This window comes from Littorina saxatilis, linkage group LG8 (assembly GCF_037325665.1).
Source record: "Littorina saxatilis isolate snail1 linkage group LG8, US_GU_Lsax_2.0, whole genome shotgun sequence".
NCBI lineage: Eukaryota > Metazoa > Mollusca > Gastropoda > Littorinimorpha > Littorinidae > Littorina > Littorina saxatilis.
In genome coordinates, this window is record NC_090252.1 from 899,675 (window position 1) to 922,674 (window position 23,000).

A 23,000-nucleotide genomic window follows, 5' to 3' on the forward strand; every position below is an offset into this window, starting at 1 on the left:
AGAAAGGGACTGAAACCCAGGAGCTGATACACAGAAGCAGGCTTTACGGAGCAGGCACACATAAGTAGGCACACTTGAGCAGACATTACGGAGGGTGTCTGCTTTGGTGTGTTTGCTCTGGTGTGTCTGTTCCGGCGAGTCTACACCTGTGTGTTAGTTTCTGCGTCTTAGCTCCTTTTTTCAGCTTCTCGGTAAGCTCCATTCTCAGCTCTTGGGTTAAGCACAGGAGCTGAGACCCAGGAGCTGATAGGCAGGAGGTGACCCAAGAGCTGAGACGCAGGAGGTGACCCAGGAGGTGAGACTCAGGAGCTGACCCAGGAGGTGAGACACTTTAGCTGACCCAGGAGGCGTGACTCAGGAGCTGACCAGGCGAGACACTGGAGCTGACCCAGGAGGTGTGACTCAGGAGCTGACTCAGGAGGCGAGACACTGGAGCTGACCGAGGAGCCGTGACTCAGGAGCTGACCGAGGAGGCGAGACACTGGAGCTGACCCAGGAGGCGAGACACTGGAGCTGACCCAGGAGGTGAGACACTGGAGCTGACCCAGGAGGCGTGACTCAGGAGCTGACCCAGGAGGCGTGACTCAAGAGCTGACCCAGGAGGAGAGACACTGGAGCTGACCCAGGAGGCGAGACACTGGAGCTGACCCAGGAGGCGAGACACTAGAGCTGACCCAGGAGGCGTGACTCAGGAGCTGACCCAGGAGGAGAGACACTGGAGCTGACCCAGGAGGCGAGACACTGGAGCTGACCCAGGAGGCGAGACACTGGAGCTGACCCAGGAGGCGTGACTCAGGAGCTGACCCAGGAGGCGAGACACTGGAGCTGACCCAGGAGGCGTGACTCAGGAGCTGACCCAGGAGGCGAGACACTGGAGCTGACCCAGGAGGCGTGACTCAGGAGCTGACCCAGGAGGCGAGACACTGGAGCTGACCCAGGAGGCGACACACTGGAGCTGACCCAGGAGGCGAGACACTGGAGCTGACCCAGGAGGCGTGACTCAGGAGCTGACCCAGGAGGCGAGACACTGGAGCTGACCCAGGAGGCGTGACTCAGGAGCTGACCCAGGAGGCGAGACACTGGAGCTGACCCAGGAGGCGAGACACTGGAGCTGACCAAGGAGGCGAGACACTGGAGCTGACCCAGGAGCTGAGATGCAGGAGCTTACCTAGGAGTTGAGAAAGGAGCTGTCCTTGGAGCTGAGAAAGGGACTGAAACGCAGGAGCTGATACACAGAAGCAGGCTTTACGGAGCAGGCACACATAAGTAGGCACACTTGAGCAGACATTACGGAGGGTGTCTGCTTTGGTGTGTTTGCTCTGGTGTGTCTGTTCCGGCGAGTCTACACCTGTGTAGTAGTTTCTGCGTCTTAGCTCCTTTTTTCAGCTTCTCGGTAAGCTCCATTCTCAGCTCTTGGGTTAAGCACAGGAGCTGAGACCCAGGAGCTGATAGGCAGGAGGTGACCCAGGAGGTGAGACGCAGGAGGTGACCCAGGAGGTGAGACTCAGGAGCTGACCCAGGAGGTGAGACTCAGGAGCTGACCTAGGAGGCGAGACTCAGGATCTAGGAGCTGACCAAGGAGGCGAGACTGAGGAGCTGATTTAGGAGGCGAGACACTGGAGCTGACCCTGGAGGAGAGACGCTGGAGCTGACCCAGGAGGCGAGACGCTGGAGCTGACCCAGGAGGCGAGACACTGGAGCTGACTCAGGAGCTGAGACGCAGGAGCTGACCCAGGAGGCGAGACGCTGGAGCTGACCCAGGAGGCGAGACACTGGAGCTGACTCAGGAGCTGAGACGCAGGAGCTGACCCAGGAGCTGAGATGCAGGAGCTTACCTAGGAGTTGAGAAAGGAGCTGTCCTTGGAGCTGAGAAAGGGACTGAAACGCAGGAGCTGATACACAGAAGCAGGCTTTACGGAGCAGGCACACATAAGTAGGCACACTTGAGCAGACATTACGGAGGGTGTCTGCTTTGGTGTGTTTGCTCTGGTGTGTCTGTTCCGGCGAGTCTACACCTGTGTAGTAGTTTCTGCGTCTTAGCTCCTTTTTTCAGCTTCTCGGTAAGCTCCATTCTCAGCTCTTGGGTTAAGCACAGGAGCTGAGACCCAGGAGCTGATAGGCAGGAGGTGACCCAGGAGCTGAGACTCAGGAGCTGACCCAGGAGGTGAGACTCAGGAGCTGACCTAGGAGGCGAGACTCAGGATCTAGGAGCTGACCAAGGAGGCGAGACTGAGGAGCTGATTTAGGAGGCGAGACACTGGAGCTGACCCAGGAGGTGAGACTCAGGAGCTGACCTAGGAGGCGAGACACTGGAGCTGACCCAGGAGGCGAGACACTGGAGCTGACCCAGGAGGCGAGACACTGGAGCTGACCCAGGAGGCGTGACTCAGGAGCTGAGACGCAGGAGCTGACCCAGGAGGCGAGACACTGGAGCTTACCCAGGAGGCGAGACACTGGAGCTGACCCAGGAGGCGTGACTCAGGAGCTGACCCAGGAGGCGAGACGCTGGAGCTGACCCAGGAGGCGTGACTCAGGAGCTGACTCAGGAGCTGAGACGCAGGAGCTGACCCAGGAGCTGAGATGCAGGAGCTTACCTAGGAGTTGAGAAAGGAGCTGTCCTTGGAGCTGAGAAAGGGACTGAAACGCAGGAGCTGATACACAGAAACAGGCTTTACGGAGCAGGCACACATGAGTAGGCATACTTGAGCAGACATTACGGAGGGTGTCTGCTTTGGTGTGTTTGCTCTGGTGTGTCTGTTCCGGCGAGTCTACACCTGTGTGTTAGTTTCTGCGTCTTAGCTCCTTTCTAGCTGCTGGGTCAGCTCCATTCTCAGCTCTTGGGTTAATTAAGCACAGGAGCTGAGACCCAGGAGCTGAGATGCAGAAGGTGACTCAGGAGGTGGGACGCAGGAGGTGACCCAGGAGGTGACCCAGGAGGCGAGACTCAGGAGCTGACACACAGGAGCAGGCACACAGGAGCAGACACACACACACACACATACACACACACACACACACACCGGCCGGTCGTCCTTCCGCGTCCGCCCGCGTCCGTCCGCGTCGGTCCGCGTCCGTCCGCGTCGGTCCGCGTCCGTCCGCGTCCGTCCGTCACTAACCACTAACACTGAAAATCCTGAGGCCTCAGGTATATTTTTGGGGTGTATGGGGTGTCTGGTGAGAGGTGGCACCTTTGTCAACCTGGCAGCAGCTCCCTTCTGGGATGGTCAGGAACACTGGTCCTCCACCAGCACCCAACTCTCATTTTTGGCTCCAAGAAAGCTGTCAAAACAGCGGCCACACCCTGGTAAACCGTCTCTGCTGGCGGGCTGAACGAAGTGAGGGGCTCATAATTCACCAGATTGTAGTTGGTGTCTTTAATAAGATACAACTAGATTTTGTTTTCTTCCGTCCGTCTGTCCGTTCGTCCGTTCGTTAGTCCGTTCGTTGGTCCGTTCGTTAGTCCGTTCGTTGGTCCGTTCGTTGGTCCGTTCGTTGTTAGCCCCTTGGTTAGCCTTTTAGTTAGCCCTTTGTGGGCCTCTTAGTTAGTCCCTTCGTTAGTCTCTTTTTCTTGTCCCTCTCAACTCTAAATTATAGGAAAACTGATAGGCCCACCAGACCGAAACCAGATGAACCGCCGCGGGACAAACAATCAGTGCGCACGTGCTCGAGATGAGAGGACGACTGACCCCCTTCCCCCCCACAATAGCCCCCCCCCCCCCCCCCAACTTTTCCAAAGAAATATATTGTTCTTGATCCGTTTTTAACATAGTCTGATTTCCTGTGGCGTTGAGCTTTCAGCGTGTCTCAGTCAGTTTGTGTGTGTGTGTGTGTGTCACGTGCGCGTGTGCCTGATTTCCTGTGGCGTTGAGCTTTCAGCTTTTCTCCGTCAGTTTGTGTGTGTGCTGTGTGTGCGTGCGCGCGTGTGTGTGTGTATGTGAGTGTGACTGTGTGTGCGTGTGTGTCCCAGTCAGTCAGTGTGCTTTCAAATCTGCTTGCATGATTCAGTAACAATCACACACTTTTTCCCAACTTGTTATTTTTGTTTTGTTTCTTTGATGTGTGTGTTTTGTCTTTCCCTTTCTCTTTGTTGTTGTCGTCATTTTTAGTTGGTCTTGGACGGTGGTACACGTACCTTGAGTTTAATCTCTCCTTCAACACACACACACACACACACACACACACACTCACACACACTCACACCACGGTGCACACACACACACTCACACACACACACACTCACACACACACACTCACACACACACTCTCGTACTCACTCCTAAAACACAAACAAACGAAACATTTGTTCAACATCCATAATCAAGTGTATTCCTTTTTAGTAGAGAGTTTAACTATGTCCATACAGCATGACTTCCCTTCTTTGTTGACGGGCCGCCCGAGCGGCTCGTCTTTGGCCTCGGGTAAGTAGCTTGCAGGTGGAGAAATGTTTGTTCATGGGGGGTTTCTGTGACGTATGTACCACGTGACAGGAAGTCGCCGTTGGTCTCGGCAAAAAAACTACAATGCAGTGTGTGGTCTCGGTGAGACTGAAAGACAGAGAGCGACAGATACACAGTGATTCAAGGCGCACAACTCTAGTAAAGTTGTCGTAGCACGTCCGTCTATGGCCAAAGTGATCCGGGTTCGATTCCCGGCATGGGCGGTCTATTTTTTTTTTTTATATAATTCTTGTTTACTATTGTTTATCATGAACATTTTAATGTTTTATTTTACTCTAATAATGTTTTTAATTGTGTAAAATAAATAAATATATATATTTTTTTTTTAATCCAAGTGATCCGGGTGGAAAGCGATTCGTCTATGGCCAAAGTGATCCGGGTTCGATTCCCGGCATGGGCGGTCTATTTTTTTTTTAATTCTTGTTTACTATTGTTTATTATGAACGTTTTCATGTTTTATTTTACTCTAATAATTTTTTTAAATTGTGTAAAAAAAAATTTTTTTTTTTTTAAATCCACGTGCACAAGACAAAAACTTTCATACTGGGGGAGCGAGCCAGTCTGAAGAGTACTCGGGTCCAGCGCCAGCGTTTTTTATAAGAACTTGGAGTGATTGCGAATTTGCGCGTTTCTCGTGAGTGCTTTCAAAGTTTTGTAATTTGATTTTCCCCAGCGAGTGTTCTTTGGAGGGCACTAGACTGTGATTGCTGGTGCATGTTTTTATTTTTGTTTTTCGTTCTTTGTTTCCGTTTGTAGTCTGTGGTCAAATACCTCACAATGTGCTCAAACAAATCACAGGCACAGGAAATGAACAAGAAGAAGTGTGTCACAAGAATTTGAATTCTAACAAAAACATGTGTATGAGTTCATAGACTACCACTGTCGAACCCTTCACTGTACAATGTAAATGAGTACAAAATATAGTCGTCAGTTTGGGAGACATTGTAGAGCACAGGTGAACTTTATCACAAACGGAGAACACAAAAAGTACTTTCTTTTCAAACTTGAAAGTTTGTTGTCTATTTTTACCAGGGTCTTTCAAACAAACAATAACATGTGTATTTTTTATGTGAAAAAAATCATCTATTTTAACATTGTTGTACTTAAAATCTTAACATCTGCTAACAATTTGCGTATGAACATTTTTTATTCCTGCACTAGAAGGGAAGAAATCAACTTGTGGAAGACGTGCTGTGGTTTGTCTCCCTTCCTTCGAAACCGAAACCGAAACCGTCTGTAACGCTTACAGGGCCTCATAGATATCAGAGTCAACTCTCTCTCCACCCCCCCCCCCCCTCCCCCCGCCCCTGACACCTTCACGCATTCAGCGTAACGGCTTGTACGGCAAATTTCTACCTTGTAGCTGCCATATTTGAGCCAAGTACTACACGAAGTAGAGCACTACAGCTAGGTTGGCTACTGGCACAGTTATCGGGACTGGGTGGCCGAGTGGTAACGCACTTGCGCTCGGAAGCGAGAGGTTGCGTGTTCAGGCCTGGGTCAGGCCGCAATTTTCTCCCCCCTTTCCTAACCTAGGTGGTGGGTTCAAGTGCTAGTCTTTCGGATGAGACGAAAAACCGAGGTCCCTTCGTGTACACTACATTGGGGTGTGCACGTTAAAGATCCCACGATTGACAAAAGGGTCTTTCCTGGCAAAATTGTATAGGCATAGATAAAAATGTCCATCAAATACCCGTGGGACTTGGAATAAAGTAAAAAAAAAAAAATTCCATCTCACACGGCATTAAGTCTCAGGAAACATGAATACACGCATGCAGGAAAAAAAAAATATGGGTAGCGCCGTATGTATGGCAGCTCGCTTTCCCCGGGGAGAAAGCAGCCCGAATTTCCATGAGGGTAACCTCACTGGACTGTAAATCTTATCCAATCCAATCCAATCCAATCCTATCAGCTACCTATTCCGCAGCACAGTGGAAAGGGTGCGGTGATATCAGTGGGTAGGGGCGCTGGCTTCAAAACCAGTTGTCGCTATCGGCGTGGGTTCCATCCCCACGTTCGGCGAGGGATTTATTTCCCAGAGTCAACTTTGAGCAGCCTCTCCTCGGTGGCCGAACACCCCCGTGTGCACGCATGCGCGTGATAAAGAACTCAAGTTGACAGCGAAAGTCTCAGGGCTTGGAAACATCAATACACGCATGCAGGAACAAAAATATGGGTAGCGCCGTTTACTGTATGGCAGCTCGCTTTCTCCCTGGAGAAAGCAGCCCGAATTGCTATGCGGGTAACCTGACAGGACTATATCAAATATTATCCTTATCCTGTCAGCAGCAGGGTCAGCTTGCAGGGTGAGTGGGGAAGGAGGAATGTGCGCCTTTCTCCCGGGGCGGCCGTGCTGACAAGATTAATCAACCCCAGCGGGTTGGCACCAGCCTCCTTCAACCTGAAGAGGACAGAACAAACTGCCGCGACCAGGGAAGCGTGGTTCAACGTGACCAGGGAGGCGTGGTTCAACGTGACCAGGGAGGCGTGGTTCAACGTGACCAGGGAGGCGTTGATCAACGTGACCAGGGAGGCGTGGTTCAACGTGACCAGGGAGGCGTGGTTCAACGTGACCAGGGAGGCGTGGTTCAACGTGACCAGGGAGGCGTGGTTCAACGTGACCAGGGAGGCGTGGATCAACGTGACCAGGGAGGCGTGGTTCAATGTGGCCAGGGAGGCGTGGTTCAACGTGACCAGGGAGGCGTGGTTCAACGTGACCAGGGAGGCGTGGTTCAACGTGACCAGGGAGGCGTGGTTCAACGTGACCAGGGAAGCGTGGTTCAACGTGACCAGGGAGGCGTGGTTCAACGTGACCAGGGAGGCGTGGTTCAACATGACCAGGAAGGCGTGGTTCAACATGACCAGGGAAGCGTGGTTCAACGTGACCAGGGAGGCGTGGTTCAACATGACCAGGGAAGCGTGGTTCAACGTGACCAGGGAGGCGTGGTTCAACGTGACCAGGGAGGCGTGGTTCAACGTGACCAGGGAAGCGTGGTTCAACGTCTAGCACTCACACTCAAGTTAACCCTTTGGCTGGTTGTCGCGCCATATATCGCGCTACTTTACATATACTGTCACGCTACTGGCTCAGTCTGTTTGGTCGGTTCCGATTACTTCCCATGGATGCGAAAACCTATATGACCGTTTTTCTTCTGTCTGTTAATTCACTAGTGGCTATGTAACATGTGTTACAGAATTGTACCAGTGTATGGGTTAATTGCTATATATGTGATTTGGAGTAAGAATATGTTCTTTCTTTATTTGGTGTTTAACGTCGTTTTCAACCGTTCAAGGTTATATCGCGATGGGGAAGGGGGGGGGGGGGGGGGATGGGATAGAGCCACTTGTTAATTGTTTCTTGTTCACAAAAGCACTGATCAAAAATTGCTCCAGGGGCTTGCAACGTATTACAATATATGACCTTACTGGGAGAATGCAAGTTTCCAGTACAAAGGACTTAACATTTCTTACATACTGCTTGACTAAAATCTTTACAAACATTGACTATATTCTACACAAGAAACACTTAACAAGGGTAAAAGGAGAAACAGAATCCGTTAGTCGCCTCTTACGACATGCTGGAGAGCATCAGGTAAATTCTTCCCCCTAACCCGCGGGGGGGCAAGAATATGTAATTTAATGCTTTATACGACACCCCTTCGTCATGTCCCAATACAGTGGACTATCACTAACCTCGTACTCTACAACCTCCACATTTTGAGAAAAAGAAAACACAAAATAACCCTAATAGCAATTTTGGGGACCCAGTTGCAGCCAAATCGACAGGATTGATATTTGAATGTGTTCTCAGACACTTGAGACACATTTCTGACACTTGAACCCAACACAACACAGGGTGTCATGGCCAAATATATATTTATTCACACTTGAACACAGGGTATCATGGCCAAATATATATTTATTCACACTTGAACACAGGGTATCATGGCCAAATATATATTTATTCACACTTGAATACAGGGTGTCATGGCCAAATATATATTTATTCACACTTGAACACAGGGTATCATGGCCAAATATATATTTATTCACACTTGAACACAGGGTGTCATGGCCAAATATATATTTATTCACACTTAAATACAGGGTGTCATGGCCAAATATATATTTATTCACACTTGAATACAGGGTGTCATGGCCAAATATATATTTATTCACACTTGAATACAGGGTGTCATGGCCAAATATATATTTATTCACACTTAAATACAGGGTGTCATGGCCAAATATATATTTATTCACACTTGAATACAGGGTGTCATGGCCAAATATATATTTATTCACACTTGAACACAGGGTATCATGGCCAAATATATATTTATTCACACTTGAATACAGGGTGTCATGGCCAAATATATATTTATTCACACTTGAACACAGGGTATCATGGCCAAATATATATTTATTCACACTTGAACACAGGGTATCATGGCCAAATATATATTTATTCACACTTAAATACAGGGTGTCATGGCCAAATATATATTTATTCACACTTGAACACAGGGTGTCATGGCCAAATATATATTTATTCACACTTGAATACAGGGTGTCATGGCCAAATATATATTTATTCACACTTGAATACAGGGTGGTCCAAAAACAAGCGCCCTATTTTCTTTTTGATCTCAATTTTGACTGCAAAGAGGGATATAGAAAATTTCTTCACCAAACAATAGCAGAATGATGGGAAGTTATGTCTTGCACATTTTGGTAGAAATTGGTCTGTTCTTAGCAGTTGATGATCAGGCCTGGGAATAAGTAAAACTGGTTTGGGAGTACCGACGGGAAAATGTTGCGTTTTAAGCATTTTTAAGGGCACATGGAGGCTCTTTTCTTACACAAATAAAAAAGGACTTTGTCGTATTTACGACAAAAGGAGTATCATTCCCAGGCCTGATAATACAATAATATAATAATACTAATAATGACTTATAAAGCGCAAACCACAGTAAACTATGCCCTTCGCGCTTTACATACCAACTATGAATAAAACCATACTATTTAAATATCAAATACACATTCATTTTAACAAAATAACGTAACAATAAACTTACAGCAACACATTATCCACTTATTCTCTATCCAACCTCCTCTTTCCTGGCGATAGGCTCATTTCACAACGCACTGACTTCCCTTGGCCACCTTACTCCCCTGATCTCAACCCACCCGACTACTTTCTGTGGGGGTACCCAGAACAGAATATACGGCAACAATCCCCAGACCCCGGCAGATCTGTAGGACGACATCAGAAGGGAAATCATGTGCATACCAGCTGACAGCTGACATGATTGGACGAGTAATGGACAATTTTAAAGTTCGTGTTGCAGCAGTTCTGCTACAAACAGGACCCTGGATAGAGCAGATTATCAACTACTATGGACAAACTAATTTCTACCAAATTTGCAAGACATAATCTCCCATCATTCTGCTATTGTTTGGTGAAGAAATATCTCTTCGCAGGGAGATAGTGATCAAGGGGGAGGTCGTAGAGAAGGTAGAGCAGTATAAGTATTTGGGGGTGATTATAGACAATAAGTTGACATGGAAACCAAACTCTGATGCCCTTGTGAAGAAACTCCACTCTCGCCTGTACTTTTTGAGAAAACTCAGGTCTTTTAACATCAGACAAGAAATCCTTCAGATGTTTTACACTTCAACGTGCAATAGTGTGTTGTACTTTGGCTCCGTGTGTTGGGGTGGCAACATCAACAAGCAAGACAGGGATAGTTTAGATAAATTCATCAGGAAAGCAAGTGGGGTGGTTGGGAGGAAGCAGGACAATTTCACATCAACACATGAACGACGACTGACTGACAAGGTACAGAAGATTTTGGCTGACGACTCGCACCCACTCAGACCGGAATTTGACAGTAGACGGACAGACAGGAGCAACAGATTCAGACAACCAACCGCAAGATCCACACGCTACAGAAATTCGTTCATTCCATCTGCAATTCACATCTTCAATTCTCAGGTGGGGCGGTAGATGCTGGTGTTGTCGCTCTGATGCACGGGGTCAGTGTTCTGTATTGTTTCAGTATTGTTGATTTTGTTTTGCATTCTACTCTCTTAGACAATATGTGATAACCGGCAAGGTGCTGACTTTCTTTTGTGCATTGTTGATGGTGAATGCATGTTAATTTATTTTTAATATACTTTCTTATGTGATAACCAATGTGCTATATTTTCTCAGGACAAAGAACAAATGTTTATTTTGAATGTTTTATGTATGTTATTATTACGGACACAAACGCTCAGCAATGTAATTTCTCTTTTAGAGATTAATAAAGTTATTGTATTGTATTGTATTGTAGTCAAAAATGAGATCCAAACAAAAATAGGGCGTTTTTTTGGTACCACCCTGTAAATATATAGAACATCATATGAATCACACACATTCAGTGGACCATTCAGCCTGTTAGACTCAACATTCACTCTCACACTTTCTCATTATTAAAATACTACTTCAGTCTCCAAAGCCAAAATCCTTAACGTTGTTTACTTTCGCCGCGAGTGAAGCACCTCAGTCAACAGGGTCTGGTCAGGAACCTGGTTGTTGAGGTGCTTGTGGTAGAGGGACTCTTCCATACCAATACTGATGATGCCAATCTAACAGCTGGTCTGGTCAGGAACCTGGTTGTTGAGGTGCTTGTAGTAGAGGGACTCTTCCATACCAATACTGATGATGCCAATCTAACAGCTGGTCTGGTCAGGAACCTGGTTGTTGAGGTGCTTGTAGTAGAGGGACTCCTCCATACCAATACTGATGATGCCAATCTCGGGCAGCCGCAGGAGGATCTGGCCGATCTTGTCCTTGAGGTTGGGGTAGAAACTGAGGCAGTACTCTAGGAGTGCGGCGTTGACCATCTCCTGGCTGTTCACTACGTACCCACAGTGCTCCAGCGTTGTCACGTCTGGAAAAAAGACAGGAATTTGAGTTACCTAACATTAAAATAACTTTTTAAGTACTTTTTAAGTACTCAGACCTGTTTACCCCCTCAAATGAAAATCAGGAATGCGACTGGTACTTTTCCGTAATTTGAGGCATCTTTGAGTAATCTTTTTTATCAACCATAAACCAGCTTGAAAACGATTAAACGACACGTTAATTCGCGCGCTACCATGCAAAACAAGTACAAAATTGTTAACCATGTTTAACAGTACACACACAGAAGCTCGATCACACACACCACAAACACACAACACAAGACACCTGATATATATGCAAGTTAACAAAGACAAGTTTACTTTATCTAAAAAACAACAAAAAAACCAGTATTCAGGGCCTTAGCAAGAGAGTTAGAGGGGGGGGGGGGGGTACAACCTGGGGTCCAGGGGTTGGGGGGTCTGGCTGAAGAATTTTAGCTATTTTATTAACAATTTGTGGCTAATATCCTTGATTTTAAACATGATAAATTAGTGTCAGCAGCCACTCATTATTTCTTTTAAAGTTAGTATTAAATAATGGCAATTTATCTTCTATATATATATACGACTAGTGTCTGTGTGTCTGTGTGTCTGTGTGTCTGTGTGTCTGTGTGTCTGTCTGTGCGCGATGCACGGCCAAAGTTCTCGATGGATCTGCTTCAAATTTGGTGGGCTTATTCAGAGAGACCCCGGACACAACCTCATCGATGAGATATTTCAACACGTGCTCTCAGCGCGCAGCGCTGAACCGATTTTGGTTCCACCTCAGCTATTTTGGTTCCACCTCAGCTACCCGGGCCCCCATACCGACACACCATAGCCGCTACACCACATCACAACGCCAAAGTTCTCGGTGGATCTTTTTCAAATTTGAACACCGTATTCAGCTACACCCCGGACACAATATCATCGATGAGATATTTCAACACGTGCTCTCAGCGCGCAGCGCTGAACTGATTTGGGTTTTTGTGTTCATTTCACCATTATAAGTAACTCTTCCTTATCTTCTCCAGTGTTTGGCGTTTATCTCCCTTCCTTCGTGTGGCTTTCCCGTTTGTAACTTACTATTACTATTTTTAGAATGTCACTGCGCTGTCCACTGCGCTGTCCACAACGCTTCCCTTGCACCCGTAAGTTGTTCTTACTGTCAAAGTGAAAAGGTCGAATCAATTTATAGCCACGCGAAAAATACACTCTCACCTATCTCTATATATTTATAGATACAGATATGCATATATATATACGGCTTCTGTGTGTGTGTGTGTGTTTGTGTGTGTGTGTGTGGGCAAAAACCTGTGTATTGTAGAGTTCTGTTTGTGATGTGGTCTAGCGGCTATTGTCTGTCTGTATGTTCTGGCATGTGAGAAGCCACAGCAGATAATATAGGGCTAAGAAATAAGCTCTAAAATTCTCAATCCCGTTTGACAGGACTTCGCCTTCAAAAGTGATTGTGGTGAACCGCCACGCTGTCTGTCTCTGTCTCGCGCCGTTCACCTCAAATTCCCGTTTCTGAGTAACTATTTTTAGAATGTCACTGCGCTGTCCAGAACGCTTCCCTTGCACCCGTAAGTTGTTCTTACTGTCAAAGTGAAAAGGTCGAATCAATTTATAGCCACGCGAAAAATACACTCTCACCTATCTCTATATATTTATAGATATAGATATACATATATATATATATATATACGGCTTCTCTGTGTGTGTGTTTGTGTGTGTGTGTGTGGGCAAAAACCTGTGGATTGTAGAGTTCTGTTTGTGATGGGGTCTAGCAGCTTTTGTCTGTCTGTATGTTCAGGCATTTGAGAAGCCACAACAGATAATAATTATAGGGCTAAGAAATAAGCTCTAAAATTCTCAATCCCGTTTGACAGGACTTCGCCTGCAGAGGTGATTGTGATGAACCGCCACGCTGTCTGTCTCTGTCTCGCGATTCACCCCGGCGAAGCCGGGTATTCCTCTAGTCATTGATATATCTGCTCCCGACAACAACAAAAATTTCACAGACAGAAAATGTTTTGTGTTTTTTGTTGCTTTTTTGACAGCAAGGGGGGGGGGGGGGTCCGGAACCCCTGTAACATACCCCCCCCCCCCCAACCCTACTCCGCCCTTGGACTATTTACAGTCAAGATGCATGTGAACAAAACCACCTTACATTAATTCTGTCACATCAGACATCCTGCATTAAAACCAGTCATAATAATACTACCTTTAATTTTAGAGGACCGATTCGTTTATTTCATTTAAAAATTTTGTTGTAAGTTTTTCGATTCAAAGAACTGTGATCTTTGCTATATTGGAGAAATATTAATGGAGATCAGTTTTAGACTCAGAAAGACTTGAATTTCGGCAACAGCGCAAGTCACTGATTAGCGCGACCATAGACCTACATCTATGTCTCTGGCGCGACTGACCGTAGTGAGAGATCGGTTCGCAGGTCTGGGAGATTCTGTGGAAGTAGAGACCTAGGTCAAATAAACTCGATGCGAAGCAGGCTCATGTTTTGCCAAACATAATTTCGTGTTTTTGTTTGTTTCCATGTTCATTTGTGTACTGCATTTTGTTAAAATTAATGCTACGTCTAACCTCGGGACACGTGCCGCGACGTGACTCGTATTCTAACTGACTTAGCTTTGCCGTTGTTGCACTGATCTAAAGTCGATCACCAAAATGAATGTGGTTCGCTCTTCTTAAAGTTCACCAGACACAGCCACTTGACTTAATAGTTTTGCCGATATTTCTGTACAACTTTCGCTTTTTTGGTTGGCATTTCGTCCCCACAGAGATCCTATATTACCCTTCGGACCAATGTCGATCTCAAAACCGCGGAATCCGACAAATACCTTGCTGTGCACATGCGCAGAAAAGGCTGTTTCGGTCAGCCTTGAAATCACAGTCCTGGTGACTACCACAATTTCGACTTCGAATTTTCACGCACGAAAAAGGTTCTCCCGACCGCAATTTCCGGAATTTTCGGTAGATTTCCGTAATACCGGAATTTAGACCCCAAATCCGTAATAATTCCGGACAATCCGGGAGGGTAAACAGGTCTGAGTACTATATATGTGCCCGTGTTTTTTCTTCCAGCGCAGACCCTGCCTCACCGTGTCCACTCAGAATATTCAATCAATTCATCTTGACAAAGGGGGGGGGGGGGGGGGTGGGGGGGGGGTGCAGAATCTTCAATCAGTTTATCTTGACAGGGGGGGGCGGGGGGGCAGAATCTTCAATCAGTTCATCTTGACAGGGGGGGGGGGGGGGGGGCAGAATCTTCAATCAGTTCATCTTGACAGGGGGGGGGGGGGGGAGAATCTTCAACAATCAGTTCATCTTGACAGGGGGGGGGGGGGGGGGGGAGGCAGAATCTTCAATCAGTTCATCTTGACAGGGGGGGGGGGGGGGGGGCAGAATCTTCAATCAGTTCATCTTGACAGAGGGGGGGGGGGGGGGGGGGGCAGAATCTTCAATCAGTTCATCTTGACAGGGGGGGGGCAGAATCTTAAATCAGTTCATCTTGACAGGGGGGGGGGGGGAGGGGGGGCAGAATCTTCAATCAGTTCATCTTGACAGGGGGGGGGGCAGAATCTTCAATCAGTGATCTGTTATATGTGGGTAGTTTTTCTGTGTCTCGTTGGCCCACTTGGGTTGCATACAGCAGAGGCACCTTACTGGCCCTGGAATCACAGCACTTTGAACTGAACCTCGCCGTGTGTCAGTACATCCGTGCCTTTAGTATACACAACAACACGCTTCCCTGTCTGCAGAAACACAAACCTTGGCTATGCGCAGATCCCTGGAACGCACAGAAATGCCCATCTACCAACACGCTTCCTACTTTCTCTTTTGCACTAATACCGTGGAGCCCCCAAACAAACATGTCCTCCCTTCAAGGTGTCCTCCCTTCAAGGTAAGGAAACCCCATGGAAATGAACCACAAATGGTTGATGGGTGTGTTTTGGGGTTTTGACACTCTGACACACTTTGATCTATGTTCTTTCAGTTGAGCATAACCAAAATGTGAATTGTTGGCCAAAAAAGGCATTTAAAAAAACCTTTTTGTTGTTGTACTGATTGCTTTGGAATCATGTCTGGCCTCATACTATGTTCATTATTTTCAAATCGCCATAACTTTCGTTTAAAATCACTTTGGAAGATGATTCAAGTATCAAAATGAAGATCTAAATACGTTGCTTGTGTTCGTCTGCTGTTGCCTGAAAGTCGGTAACCTTGTTTTTGATTGGCTGATTTGTGACAGAGTATGAGGCCACACTTGCAAAACAGAGCGTGTCTTCTATATGGTCAGGAATCTGTCAAGGTGTCCAAATGCAAAAATCCTGTTCTGGATACTTTTATCACTTTGTATTTTGTTCTGTTTTTAAATGACTACAATATAAACAATACAGTTATGAAGTATTCCTCAAGCAGATTCTATCCATACCAAATTTATGTCTGTCAGTCGCCTGGATGCTGAGAAAATTGACTTTGTTCAAGAAAAAAAAGCACCTTTTTTTGCGCACAAGGCGTACACGCGAAACGCATGGTACATTGTGCATTGAATAACCAAGTTACTGATAAGGGTATCATCTCAATCTAATTTTTAATAGGTTCAGAAATGGATGGAGAAACATATGTTAGATTATTAAAAGTTTGATCTGAAAATAGGTTTTGGATTTTGAGCGTTCTTTTTTAGCTGGTCTGTATGTTACATTTGGTGTAAATAATCATGAAAAAAGGGAAACTATCTTAAAAAAATGTTTCTGGTCAAACTTACTTAAAAATCATTGCAGAGGAAGGTCATTAGGTAGGATGATTGTAATTTTAAAGATATTGAGCAAAAAAGTTGTGTTTGATGTAATTTAATTGTCCTTCTAAGTTAAAAATATGCGTTTGGTGTAAATGAAATTGTATCTGAGTTGTTCTTTGCTACTGGTCACAAGTGGGGGTCAGCTCACACGGACGCATTTTTCAATACAGTCTAGGGGAGAAACTGGTCACAAAGCACCCAGTACATGCCAGAGAGATAGGAGAATCGGCACAATCAAAGAAAATACCAAAATCATTCAATAGATATGGAAATATTAAGATTTACTGTGAAAATGCCAGCAAAAATGGCGTCCAAAAACGGGAACGCATTCTTGGTGCGTCTTTGAAGACTTACCTCCCGTTCTGTGTTGTTGATAATAGTCGTGTTTGTGCTGTTGTTGTTGAAATAGTATCTAATAAAACTGATGCAGTTCTTGAAATGTTGCAAATTATTGTTGTCTTTGTGAAATGCGAGAGTGTTCTGAGGCGTAATCTGCATACGGCTGATGTCCCACATAGGGTACCCCACTTCGATCAGCGTATCACTCCAAATGAGCTTCATAGCAGAAAAGCAGATACACTACCAACACACTGCATAACAGATCTACAAGTCTGAGCCAGAATCATTGAAATTTACTTTCTGTATAAAATATTGCAATCAAATTTGTTCACGATGTCCCACAAATAACGCAGGTTACCCTCGCCTTCGATTCAAAGTAACTCCAATCTGACTTAATTACAATCGAAACGCAGATGACGAACTGATTCACCACAAATTTGTGGTATTTTACACACAAATTTCAACTGTGTTGTTTCGCGATAAACAGCCATAAACAAACAAATGTGGCGCCGTCACGTCGCCTTGGAAGGAATAACGCAGGTGACCAAGGCTTGTTTCCGATACCTGTCTGATTAAAATCATCGTTTTTTCACGAATGACGGCTCTTTGGCAGATCTGGTGAGTTGGAAACTGTATGAATGTTTCATTTAATGTCAAATGCGTACATTCTTGTCGATATTGTTACCTTTGGGCTCATAAATTAAGTCAATCGTCGTGTTGTCCGAAAGTGACTTTTGTCAGCATAGAACTTACTGTGCTTTGATCATTGACTGAGAAGAATCTTCCGATGACACTAGTTCATTTCACTACGCGACTGCAGATCTGCAAGGAAACTTATGGCAGGGGAAATAAGCTTAACTGAAGACGAATAAGCGGAGTAACTGTTCTTCAACGGATTGCTCTGACTGATCTAAATATTTAGATCTTGTCGTCTGCTAGTCTGCTAGTAAGTAGTCTTCGGTCGTGTGAAAGTCACATCTATTTCGACTGTGCACATCGATCCGTGTAGTGAAATGTTGATCTTTGATGATTTGGCAACATAACTTCGCTAAATGTGCTTCGAGTGTATCTCTCCGTTAACCGCATTTGAAAACGTCTTTTAACAAGACCATGTTTCGACAGCCCAGACGGGGAGGATCCTCGATAGCTCACAGGGTATATAATGTTTTCCGCCGTTTTTTGAAGAATCCTTTCAAATTTGCTATTCCAAAAGTACCTTATGACACGACTCGAGTGGCAAAGAACATTCTCTGCAATTCCTGTCTCAGTCCGTGCAGCCGTTTCGGGTCCTATCGTCATCATACAAACATACACACAGACACACAAGAACCAGCTTTAAAAGTTAGATTATGTAGGAACCATGTGAACCAGTGATTTTTTCTTATGTACAACAGATACTACAGTATTTCTGCTTTATGAAAAGCAATATTTCAAAAACAAAACTAGAGATTTGAATTTTGACCACTTTTCCCCCTTTCTGTCACCAGTACTGAAGAACAACTCCCATACGTGCCCAAACAAGTTTTGTCACAGTCTTTAAATAATGCCATAATACACAAAAGTGTGTGTTTTCTTATACCACCTGGTAGTTAAACTATGGTCACAGGATTCCTAGTGCTTGCACCTGTTGGCTTGCAGAGTGACTTAAGTGAGGCCTTCTGACAATTGTGTAAATATATAGTACATTTGTGGCCTGAATCTGAATATGCCATGTGCATATCTTGTACAGTTTTAGATGTGCAAACTTGTTGTACTACGATTACAGTAGTTCGGTATGAGTAGATCTAAGAAATGTTCGCGGCGTCAAGTTCATGGGTTGATATGTTTGCTTTCGGAAAACACTACACAGATTTCTCTGGAATCTACATGCGGCCACCTCTCAATACGAACAGTTAGACAAAACACTACACAGATTTCTCTGGAATCTACATGCGGCCACCTCTCAATACGAACAGTTAAACAAAACACAACACAGATTTCTCTGGAATCTACATGCGGCCACCTCTCAATACGAACAGTTAGACAAAACACAAGAAGAAAATAACGACGTAACACAAACAGTTGCTGTTGCTTGTTTTGAGCTAGCTGATGACGAGGTGATAAGGATCTGAGACACGTCACAGTTTGTGCGATGACGATATGCTATCTGTCACTGAAAATACACCACGGATAACTTACGTTTAACTTCAAGCGCGATTTTCAGTTACATGGATATTTTCAAAACTATTTAACCAATTGTCATAAAATTTGCCACGATGTTTGTTCATGTATTGTTTTACATTTTGTTCCTCTGAATATGAATTCTGAAAAAAGTTGTCATTCTTTTAACGTTTTTGCTATTTGGTACTTGGTTGGGCTGGTCAAAAACAACCTTGTTGTGCATTTGTCAAAAAGCTGGAGGAACAAAACACAGAGAAGTCATTTTTTTACACTTCCGCCAAATGTTGTGACAATCGGAGGAATAGTTTGGATCACATGTGTGTAACGCTACTCCGACCATTAACGTTGGCGCCACAACAACTTGGTCCTATAACTCTGATGTCATGAAATTGTTTCTGCAGATATCTTCACGAAATTTGCACCCTGCATTCCTTATTAATTCAAGTATGTACCAAGCAAGTTTTGTGCAAATCGGTTTGTATTCTAGTGTGTAGCGCGTACACCAAAAAACGCAATTTTGAGCGAAATCCATGGGGTTTGCTTGCCTTAAGGCTTAACTCATTCAGGGCGCGTCTAAATTGTCCCCCGTGTTCACTACCAGAGCACCATTTTGACCCATTTTTGAATAAAAATCAACAACACACGATAACCTTACATTTCTGCAAAAATTTGAAACTTGCTCTTTTTAGAAAATATATAAAACATTGGAAAGAACATACCTTTTGTTGTCTTCACATCCAGTCAAAATACCTCTTTGAACCAAAATAAACTAAAACAATTTCTATGTCAGTGGGTTCATCATACACAATGTCATCATCGACACTTTCATTGTCCGAATCATCACCCATATCATCGTCCATTGGCACAAACTCGTCACCAGAATCTAAAATATTATCTCCACTATCATCATCACAAAGGTCAAGATCAGAAACGTCCCGAATAACAAGTTCTTGCACTCTTTTCAAGTTGATACGTCTTGTAGCAGAACGATCCGCCATCTTGGAAAAGTTAAAACACGTGGGTCGCACACCGTAAAAAAAATCAAACATTATCACAACAATTGAAGGGAAGGAACTGTGTACAGTAGAAAGACTGAAGTTTACTGTGGAGGTTGTTTCCCTTGGGCAGCGGGGCCATTTACACCGTTAAAAATTCGTTGTATTCGTCGGATTAATGCATCCGACATGTCGGCAACGCAAAGCACAGCTGTTGGATTAGGGAATGGGATACAACGCGAATGAGTTAAAGACCCTCTTTCCTCAGACTTTCTGTCAATGTCCCCACATTTTAAGATTCTATTCTATTGTGACCTAGTTTCATCAAGTTTTGTCACAGTCTGGAAAGGGAGGAGGTGGGGGGGGGGGGAGGAGGGGGGGGGGGGGGGGAGGAGGGCGTTCCACAATATTATAACTTTTTTCCAGGAACACACTCACCATGTTGAAGTTGAGGGGATTTCTCCAGCCTGTAGGTCATGTTGTAGCCGTGACCAAGCGTTGCCACGGACAACTTGATGGTGACAAGGTGTCCTGTCGTGGACATTGGTCCACTGCACTGCCGGTCGCACAGGTCGCTCATCATCTTCTTGCCTCCCTTGTCCCTCACCTCCAGCCAGTCTCGTCCCTCACCTCCAGCCAGTCTCGTCCCTCACCTCCAGCCAGTCTCGTCCCTCACCTCCAGCCAGTCTCGTCCCTCACCTCCAGCCAGTCTCGTCCCTCACCTCCAGCCAGTCTCGTCCCTCACCTCCAGCCAGTCTCGTCCCTCACCTCCAGCCAGTCTCGTCCCTCACCTCCAGCCAGTCTCGTCCCTCACCTCCAGCCAGTCTCGTCCCTCACCTCCAGACAGTCTCGTCCCTCACCTCCAGCCAGTCTCGTCCCTCACCTCCAGACAGTCTCGTCCCTCACCTCCAGACAGTCTCGTCCCTCACCTCCAGCCAGTCTCGGGGCTCCTACAATGATAAAATATAACACACATTACAGTCAAACCTGTTTATACCGTAAAATCCCTAGCAAACGCCCACCCCGGTTGTTGTTTTAATAGAAAAAGGTACCTGATTCTATTGTTGTAGTGGGTTTTTTTTTATTTACAAAATATATACAGTCCCAAAATAAACCAACAGTGATTTAAAATGTGTCTATATCACTAACCCAAAATCATCACAATCGATAGATCAGGCTATTTCACGAAAATAACTGATATCTGGAGGGTAGAAACATTTAGGTTTTGTTTATATTATTGTGACACTGGATTCTTTTTTCAGTGAAAATAAAGTGAGCACAGCATCAACATCTGTCAAAGTGTGTGTGTGTGTGTGTGTGTGTGTGTGTGTGTGTTTGTCACTTTGTGTGTGTGTGTGTGTTTGTCACTTTGTGTGTGTGTGTGTGTGTTTGTCACTTTGTGTGTGTCTGTGTGTGTTTGTCACTTTGTGTGTGTCTGTGTGTGTGTGTTTGTGTGTGTGTGTGTGTGTGTGTCTGTGTGTGTGTGTGTGTCTGTGTGTGTGTGTTTGTGTGTGTGTGTCTGTGTGTGTATGTGTGTCTGTGTGTCTGTGTCTGTGTGTGTGTGTGTGTCTGTCTGTGTGTGTCTCTGTGTGTGTGTGTCTGTGTGTCTGTACTGTGTGTGTTTCTTGTCCCACTGTATTTCTCAGACATGGTTGTATTACTTGTTTTTCTCGTGAAAATGTGATGACACTTTATCTTGCAAAGGGGTGTATACCTAGCAAACGCCCACACCCTACTTTTACCCGAAATCTGTGCGGAGGGGGGCCGGGGGGTGTGTGTTTACTGGGGACTTTACGGTAATGAGCACCCAAAGGACCAACCCAAGGGTCGTTACAGACAGGTGCTTGCAATGGACAGGTGCTTGCAATGAAAAGACCAATCATTATAAAAGAAAACTTGTCGGAGATCCTTTGGAATGGTTGTTGAGGGCATCTTCAACAGGTGCTTGCAATGGACAGGTGCTTGCTATGGCCGTGTAATAAAATGTCTAACAAAATAATGCAATGTCAGCTTGATTTTTCCCAAGAATGACACTTAAATTAGAATGCTTTCTTTGTACGGGTGAGGTAGGTACAGTATGTATAATGAGGCCGGACAGACTAACACTGACCGATTACATAGAGTCACTTTTTCTCAAGTGACTCAAAAAACTGAAAGCTGTTACTTCTCCTGTCAGCAAAATTCCTTTATTTTTGAAAACAAAATTTTTAAAATGTACATTTTCATTTTTACCTTCTTTGCAGCTGATGCGTAGATCGGTAAATGACTGCTGGATCGTGGAGCTGATAGCAGCAACGATGATCTGAGAGCAGGAGGCGTAGACCGGTCGACCGATCCGGGATAAGCTGCCAACAGGATCTGTCAGCACGTTGTTGCACAGGGGTCGTGGTGGGGGAGAGGCAAACGCAGGGACCTTTAACTTAGTTTAAGAGTCACTCTTCGTTCAGTATGTGAAGCTACTGCTACGGGGTTTATTGGGGACTACGCCATGATGAGAATGTGAAGCTACTGCTACGGGGTTTATTGGGGACTACGCCATGATGAGAATGTGAAGCTACTGCTACAGGGTTAATTGGGGACTACGCCATGATGAGAATGTGAAGCTACTGCTACGGGGTTAATTGGGGACTACGCCATGATGAGAATGTGAAGCTACTGCTACGGGGTTTATTGGGGACTATGCCATGATGACAATGTGAAGCTACTGCTACGGGGTTAATTGGGGACTATGCCATGATGAGAATGTGTAGCTACTGCTACAGGGTTAATTGGGGACTACGCCATGATGAGAATGTGTAGCTACTGCTACAGGGTTAATTGGGGACTACGCCATGATGAGAATGTGAAGCTACTGCTACGGGGTTTATTGGGGACTACGCCATGATGAGAATGTGAAGCTACTGCTACGGGGTTTATTGGGGACTATGCCATGATGACAATGTGAAGCTACTGCTACGGGGTTAATTGGGGACTATGCCATGATGAGAATGTGAAGCTACTGCTACGGGGTTAATTGGGGACTACGCCATGATGAGAATGTGAAGCTACTGCTACGGGGTTTATTGGGGACTACGCCATGATGAGAATGTGAAGCTACTGCTACGGGGTTTATTGGGGACTACGCCATGATGAGAATGTGAAGCTACTGCTACGGGGTTTATTGGGGACTACGCCATGATGAGAATGTGAAGCTACTGCTACGGGGTTTATTGGGGACTACGCCATGATGAGAATGTGTAGCTACTGCTACGGGGTTTATTGGGGACTACGCCATGATGAGAATGTGAAGCTACTGCT

General features: G+C 45.5%; 2 protein-coding genes across 3 annotated transcripts; one reads left to right on the top strand and one right to left on the bottom strand.

The window, feature by feature from the left end:
* The first annotated feature begins 2,878 nt into the window (after positions 1–2,878).
* On the top strand, positions 2,879–7,464 carry LOC138974445 (uncharacterized). Its single transcript, XM_070347159.1, has 2 exons — positions 2,879–2,913; positions 6,744–7,464. The coding sequence occupies exons 1-2, from the start codon at positions 2,879–2,881 to the stop codon at positions 7,462–7,464; spliced, it is 756 nt and encodes a 251-aa protein (XP_070203260.1).
* Positions 7,245–22,106, bottom strand: LOC138972495 (nuclear receptor subfamily 5 group A member 2-like). 2 transcript variants are annotated; one of them, XM_070345130.1, is made up of 4 exons: positions 21,936–22,106; positions 20,633–20,653; positions 20,142–20,540; positions 7,245–11,395 (listed from the first exon to the last, which is right to left on the bottom strand). In XM_070345130.1, exons 3-4 carry the CDS (start codon positions 20,284–20,286, stop codon positions 11,175–11,177), a joined length of 366 nt encoding a protein of 121 aa, XP_070201231.1. In that variant the 5' UTR covers positions 20,287–20,540; positions 20,633–20,653; positions 21,936–22,106; the 3' UTR covers positions 7,245–11,174. The 2 variants fall into 2 exon arrangements, with proteins under 2 accessions (XP_070201231.1, XP_070201230.1); XM_070345129.1 differs by having other exon boundaries at positions 20,142–20,653.
* Positions 22,107–23,000: the final 894 nt, after the last annotated feature.